Raw genomic sequence first — 7,500 nt, 5'->3', positions numbered from 1 at the left:
CTCCCCCCCCACTCTCTCTCTCACTTTCTCATTCCACTCCCCCTCTCCCTCCCATCTTTATTCCTCCCCCTCCCTCTCTCACTCACACCCTCCCCTCCATCTATCCGTCTTCCTCTTTCTCTCTCATTCACACTCTCCCCTCCATCTATCCCTTTTCCTCCCCGTCCCTCCATCCCTCACCTCTTCCTCCTTCCTACCCTCCCTCCTATCTCCCTCCTCTCCCTACCTCCATCCCTCCCCCCGTCCCACCTTCCCCTCCCTCTTCCTCCGTCCCACCTTCCCCTCTTCCTATCCTTCCGTCCCTCCTCTCTCCCCCTACCTCTCCCTCCGTCTCTCCTCTCTCCCCCTCTTCCTCTTCCTCCCCCTTTTCCTCTCTCTCTCCCTGTTCCCCTCTTCCTCCCCCCTCTCCCTCTCCCCCTCTTCCTCTCTCCCTCTTCCTCCCCCCTCTCCCCCTCCCCCCACGCCCTCCCCCTTTCCCCCTGCACGGACTCCAATAAGCCAGCATTACTATCACTCGGCCAAATGGAACGGTATCCTCAATAACGGCGATCCTATACGTGATTGTTTCTTCTGTCGGGCCCCTCCCTCACCTCCCCCCCTCCACAAAGCCTCCTCCCCTCCACCACATAGCGGCTGCCCTCTCTTCCTTTGCCTGTCTCTCTCTCTCTCTCTCTCTCTCTCTCTCTCTCTCTCTCTCTCTCTCTCTCTCTCTCTCTCTCTCTCTCTCTCTCTCTCTCTCTCTCTCTCTCTCGCTCTCTGTGTCTGTTTGTCTCTCTCTCTCTTTCTCTCTCTCCGTCTTTATCTCACTCTCTCTCTGTCTCTGCCTCTCTCTCTCTACCTTCCCCTCTATCATTCTTCTGTGTGTGTGTGTGTGTGTGTGTGTGTGTGTGTGTGTGTGTGTGTGTGTGTGTGTGTGTGTGTGTGTGTGTGTGTGTGTGTGTGTGCGTGTGCGTGTGCGTGTGCGTGTGCGTGTGCGTGTGCGTGTGCGTGTGCGTGTGCGTGTGCGTGTGCGCGTACGTGTGCGTGTGCGTGTGTCCGGTTGTATCATTAGATACCATTCTATTTTTATGATTAGGTCAAAGAACGATCACAATGTCTCAACAAAGGGAGCTATGAATGTTCATAAACTTAATTACGATTAACATTAGATGATCTTAAATAAAGCAACTTTCCTCGCGTTTCCTAGAAATGGGATGATGCGAGTCTCCGCTCGGATGTCATTCTCGCCCTAATCTCACTGTCTGTTTGTCTGTCCACCAGGGAAAGTTTCTCTCGCTTTCTTTCTCTCTTTCTCTTTCTCTTTCTCTCTCTCTCTCTCTCTCTCTCTCTCTCTCTCTCTCTCTCTCTCTCTCTCTCTCTCTCTCTCTCTCTCTCCCCTACCTTTCCTATTTCCATTATTTCACCCAATCTCCCCCCTTCTCCCCCAACCTCCCCCCTCCCGCCCTGCTCCCAAAGACGCATCCCGAAGAAGATAAAGGGAGGGTAGGAGGGAGGGGTTGAGGCATAGGGGGGAAGGGGGTGAGGGAGGGAGGGAGGGAGAAGTTGTCACTGAAAAAAGACTAAGCTTAAGACAGCCAGGCTAAGTTAGAGCGCCTCTGAGGCTAATGTGTCCATTCTATAGACAAGGCTAACCCGCGGCCGTCCACCCTCCCTTCTCCTCCTATCTATTTCTCTTATTTAACGCCCCCTCCCCTCCGTTTGTCGTTTATCTTCTTTTCTTTCGTTCGATCTTCTCTATTCTATTTCGTTCCTTGTAATCCAATTTCCTTGATTATTTTATGCATCTTTTTATTATGCTTTTTTTCTCTCTCTCTTTTCTCTAATAATTTGATCTCTTCCTCTCTCTCTCTCTCTCTCTCTCTCTCTCTCTCTCTCTCTCTCTCTCTCTCTCTCTCTCTCTCTCTCTCCCCTCCTTACTTCCCTTCCCTTCCCTTCCCTCCCTCTCCCCCTCCCACTCATCCTCCCTATCTCTCTTTTCTTACCCTTCTCTTTCTCTCTTCTTTCCCTCTTTCACCGCCGTGTTCCATCTCCTCCGGCTCTTCGCCCTCTCAGCCCGTGCATCAATATAAGAAGGCTCGATTTATATTCCATTTGCAATCGCTTATTTTATTCATAAACAGTCGACGTTCAAACATAACACAGCCGGAGGAACTGCTCTCTCTCTCTCTCTCTCTCTCTCTCTCTCTCTCTCTCTCTCTCTCTCTCTCTCTCTCTCTCTCTCTCTCTCTCTCTCTCTCTCCTCTTCTATACCCTTCCTCCGCCAGCATCCCATCTGCGTCTCAAAGGTAAAGCTATCAGAGAGAGTGAGAGCAAGGGAGAAAGAAAACGAAAGATACAGAAAAAGACAAGTAGAGAGAGAGAGAGAGAGAGAGAGAGAGAGAGAGAGAGAGAGAGAGAGAGAGAGAGAGAGAGAGAGAGAGAGAGAGAGAGAGAGAGAGAGAGAGAGAGAGAGAGAGAGAGAGAGAGAGAGCGAGGGAAAAGGAGAAAAAGAAAAACAGAGAACGAGAACGAGAATGAAACCCAGAGCCACAGAGAGAGACAGAACGAGCGAGCGAGAGCGAGAGAGCGAGTGAGAGAAAGTGTCAAGCCAAATAATCGCCAGCCATAAATATCACCAACTAGAATTCAATAAGACAGCAATAAGACAAAAATAAGACAATCAAAAGAAAAGCCCCCTTGAAATATGGGCCCGGCGGGGGGTCGTGTTTTCATCGCACCGACACCTTGCAACATGGGGTCTGGGGGGAGGGGGGGGAGAGGGGGTTAAGAGGTGAGGTAGTGGAGGAGGGGAGGAGGAGGAGGGGGGGGGATTACTATCGGTCTGAAGATATTGAGGGAAAAGGGGATGGGTTAGATAGTGGAGGAGGAGGAGGATGGGAAGTGAGGAGGAAAAGGAGGTGGACGAAAGAGAGGGAGGGAGGGAGGGAGGGAGGGAGGGAGAGAGAGAGAGAGAGAGAGAGAGAGAGAGAGAGAGAGAGAGAGAGAGAGAGAGAGAGAGAGAGAGAGAAACAAAATAAAACAACATAAATATAGGGGGCAAAACCTCATACAACAGTAAAAAAAAAAAAAAATGCAACAATAATAATGCAAGCGCCAACAAAAGACAATAATAACGACACCAAAATGAAATATTCACCATCAAACATTCATCAACCGTCACAATTACTCCCGTCCAATAAAGCTTTTCCATTATCACTCCCGACCCCCCCCCCCCTTTTCTCTCTTGCACCCTCTCTTCTCATATTTTCTCTTCTCTCTTTCTCTTTCTGTCTCTCATATATATATACATATATATATATATATATATATATATATATATATATATATATATATATATATATATATATATATATATTATATATATATATAGGAGAATTAGAGAGGAGTTAGAGAGGAGAGGAGAGAGAGAGAGAGAGGAGAAAGGAGAGAGAGGAGAAAGGGGAGAGAGGAGAAAGGAGAGAGAGGAGAGAGGGAGGGGAGAGGAGAGAGAGGAGAGGGGAGAGAGGAGAGAGGAGAGAGGAGAGGGGAGAGGGAGGGAGAGGGAGGGAGGAGAGGGAGGGAGGGAGGGAGAGGAGAGAGAGGGAGGAGGAGAGAGAGAGAGAGAGAGAGAGAGAGAGAGAGAGAGAGAGAGAGAGAGAGAGAGAGAGAGAAACATATAACCATAGATATAAACCCACACATAAGCATAATCCTCCCTCCCCCTCCCCTCCCCCACCCCACCCCTCCCCTCTCTCTCTTTCCCTTTCTCTCTCCTTCTCTCCTCTGTGATGGCGATACGGGAAATGAAGAAGTTTTGCCCGAAGATTCGTAACCATTTTTAAGAGCATGGTGAAAAACGGTACCACATGCTACCCAATATATCCCGGCGCTTGAATCTTCCGAACATTTCCCGCGCTCCGCGTCCCAAATCTCCAATATAACTCGTCAGGTGTAATTCTCACTTCGTCCGAATTCTCCGGTCGGAATCAAATAACCGGTGAATTTACCGCTAAACCACCGAAATCCATTGCGATTGAACGGTCGAAACTACTTACTTGAGATTGAAAAGCTGGTCGTCGGGGTATATAGGAAGAGGATTTAACATTTCCGTCGGAAAATAGGCAAAAGACTCAGGGAATCCGAAGTCAGCTGCCACGATTCGCACGCGGCTTTAGTTGCGCGCGATGGCACCAGATGGCAGTTTGCTTGTGTATGCAATATTGAGAAGCGAGGGGAAAATTGAATGATTTGCATTTCGTCTCAGTGTTACAAGACGGCGTGGTGGGCCGACGGTTTATATTAACAGCGGTGGGCGGTGGGGTGTGTTGCTAGCCTTGTTATTCACCCCTCCCCCCTCCCCCCTGTCGCTCTCCCTCCCCCTACCCCTCACACACAGCTCCTACTGTCCACTTCCCGCTCGCTCTCTCTCTCGCTCTCTCTCTCTTCTCTCGCTCTCTCGCCCTCTCTCTCTCTCTCGCTCTCTCCATCTCTCTCTCTCTCTCGCTCTCTCTCTCCCTCGCCTTCAGGACTGCTGTTACTCTCCCTTCTCTCCCTCCCTCCCTCCCTCCTTCTGGTCTCCTCCCTTCCCTCCTTGTTCCCCGTCCGAGCCGTGCCCCCTTCTCCCCCCCCACCCCCCTGCTCTCCCGCGCACTGTTAGCCAGCCTCCCTCTCTCCCCTTCTCCCTTCTCCTCGCTTCTCTCTCTCTCTCTCTTCCTCTCTTTCCATCCATCCATCCATCGGCATCAGAACTCGTCCCTCAAGTAAGCTAGAGCGTGACTGCCCGAAGGGAGAGAGGGAAGAGAGGAGGAGAGGGAAGAGGGAAGAGGGGGGAAGAGAGGGGAGAGAGGGGAGAGGTGGAGGAGGGGGGGGGAGGGTGAGCGAACGGCGCGTTGCCTCTGAAAAGGGCCGAGCTCTGTGCCTTTCCACTGACCAATCGCTTTAATTAAAATAGAAAGTTCAAACAATTTACCCCCGGGAGAGCGAAGATTAGACAGCCGAGAGGAGGAGAGGGGGGAGTGGGGTGAGGGAGGAGAGGACGGGAGAGGAGGAGAGAAGGGGTACGGGGGAAGAGGGGGGAGGGGGAAAGGGGGAGGGGGGGCGATGACATTGGTAAGATGTAATGACACAATGTTTCTTTCTTTTCATAAGAGAAAAAAAATGATAATGATGAATAACAGTCGACGTTCTATCCTTTCATATTAAAAATATGTATATATAGAGAGAAGAGATAGCGAAGAGAATAAAGCCCAAATACAAGAAAACAAAAAAGATGAAATTATTATCTTCAACAACACCCGCACGCACACACAAACCTCCCCCCTCCCCCCCTTCCACAAACCTCCCCCATCCCCCTCACCCCCTTCCACAAACCTTCCCCATCCCCCCTCACCCTCTTCCACAAACCTCCCCCATCCCCCCTCACCCCCTTCCACAAACCTCCCCCATCCCCCTTCCCCCCTTCCACAAACCTCCCCCATCCCCCCTCCCCTTCCGCACCCCGCGTTCTAGACGCCCCGCCCCGACACCCCTCCCGCCAGCAGCGTCCATCAAAGTCTTCTCCTCCGCGCGGGCCGACGCAATAAACACTGTCCATACAATGGCTCTCCGACTTCCGCAAAACACCCGAAGAAGCAATACAACCGATACAATAACGCAGGTCAGGACGCGGGCGGGCGGGGGCGGGGGGAGGTTGGGGAGGGGAGGGGAGGGTGGGATGCGGGGGGTAGGGGGTGAGGTGAGTTTGGGGGAGATTTTGGTCTTTGGGTCTTATACATTTTTGCTCTTATATTAATTTTTTTTTTTTTGTATTTTCTCTTTCTTCATCTTCTTCCTCTTTAGTTCTTTATTAATCATTTTTGGCGCGTTTTGTTTCTATGTATTTTTATCATTTTGTACATCGACTATTGCAAAGGGGAAGATGAAATAAGGAAATAACGGCGAAGAGGATAAGGAGAAAATAAAAGAACAAAAAAGAATTAAATAATAATAAGGACAAAAAGAAGACCAAGAAGACGTCAAAGAGGAAAAGAGAGAAAAGAAAAATTCTTAAAGGATAACTCCACAAACAAAACAAAAAACAAATAAATAATCATATAAATAAACAAAATAACTAAACAAAACAGAAAAAAACACATAAATAAATAATATACTAATAAACAATTAAAAGTGAAAAAAAAAAAAATAATAAACAGGAAGGCGAAGAAACAACAGGCTGTTCGAGTAAAGCTAGAGTAGAGGAGTGTGGTTCCTCTAACGATTCAAGATTTGTGAAAACTCTCCTTCGACTGGGGGCCTCTAACCCCCTCCCCCTATCTCCTATCTCCTCTACCCTACCTCTCCTCCCCTCCCCCTATCCTCTACCTCCTCTACCCTACCCCTCCTCCCCTCCCGGTCTTCCCTCCTGCCTCCCTTCCTTACTCACTCTCGCACCTAACACCTACCTTCTCCCCTTTCCCCTTCCCCTTATCCCTCATCCTTTGCTCCTCTCTCCTCTTCCCCTCCCCTACTTCACTCTCATCCCTTCTCCCTCCCTCCTTCTCTCTCTCCGTCCCTCCCACTCTCCCATCCCTTCCTCCCTTCCCTTCCCTTCCCTACTCACACTCACATCTTCCCCCGCCTTTCCCTTCCCTTCCCCTCCCGTCCCACACCCCCTCCGCTCCCTCACACTCCTACTCCATCCCCCCTCCCCCCTCCCCCACCCCCATACCCGAGGCTCCTGGATGGCGGGTAGGATATTGCATCTTTCTTATTTCAATTTCAAAGAGGAAAAGCTTCGATCAGACCAATATCAGAGTAGGAACATGAATATCTGTACCGGTGAAAATTGAACACTGCCCTTGGTGAGGAATGTGTGTGTGCGTGTGTGTGTGCGTGTGTGTGTGTGTGTGTGTGTGTGTGTGTGTGTGTGTGTGTGTGTGTGTGTGTGTGTGTGTGTGTGTGTGTGTGTGTGTGTGTGTGTGTGTGTGTGTGTGTGAGTGTGTGCGTTTGGGGGGAGGGGGGGGTTGGGGATGTGTTTGGGTGTGTTTGGATGTTTGGGTGTGTGTGTGGGTGTGTGTTTGTGTGTGTGTGTGGGGGGGGGTTGTGTATGTATGTATGTATGTATGTATGTATGTATGTATGTGTGTGTGTGTGTGTGTGTGTGTGTGTGTGTGTGTGTGTGTGTATGTATGTGCGCGCGCAGGCGGATGCGTTTGTATATATGTATGTCCGTGTGCGTGATGTATGGGTCCACCCTCCAGCAAAATAAATATAAATATCTAATATCCCACACCTAACCCCACCCCCCCACCCACATGCCCACCCTCCACCCCCCTACCCACACGCCCACCTTCCGCCCCCTACCCACACGCCCACCCTCCACCCCAACAACCAAACAACCAAAAGACGCCAGACTCTCACCTGTGGTTGCACTGTTGACACGCGAAGCACTCGAGGTGATATACATTCGTCTTGGCTCTCATAACCATCTCAAACGCTGGGATGACCTTGTTGCAGGCCGCACAGTGACCCGTGGTGCCAAAT

The 7,500-nt window shown here is 50.3% G+C and overlaps 1 protein-coding gene across 1 annotated transcript in view; it reads right to left on the bottom strand.

Annotated features, from left to right (window-relative positions):
* Nucleotides 1-7,500, bottom strand: part of LOC122259136 (uncharacterized) — a gene marked incomplete in the record, with an annotated part of 255,795 nt that overhangs the window by 17,856 nt on the left and 230,439 nt on the right. Inside the window, 1 exon segment of the mRNA XM_086539459.1 lies at nucleotides 7,378-7,500. This exon segment is cut by the window's right edge and continues 3 nt beyond it. Coding sequence (XP_086395585.1) covers nucleotides 7,378-7,500 — 123 coding nt within the window.

The sequence above is a fragment of the Penaeus japonicus genome, unplaced genomic scaffold, assembly GCF_977035675.1.
Source record: "Penaeus japonicus unplaced genomic scaffold, GWHDUDI00000001_assembly GWHDUDI00000001, whole genome shotgun sequence".
In the NCBI taxonomy this organism is placed as follows: domain Eukaryota; kingdom Metazoa; phylum Arthropoda; class Malacostraca; order Decapoda; family Penaeidae; genus Penaeus; species Penaeus japonicus.
The sequence above is the reverse complement of the archived record's forward strand: the minus strand, read 5'-3'. Positions and strand labels throughout refer to the sequence as shown.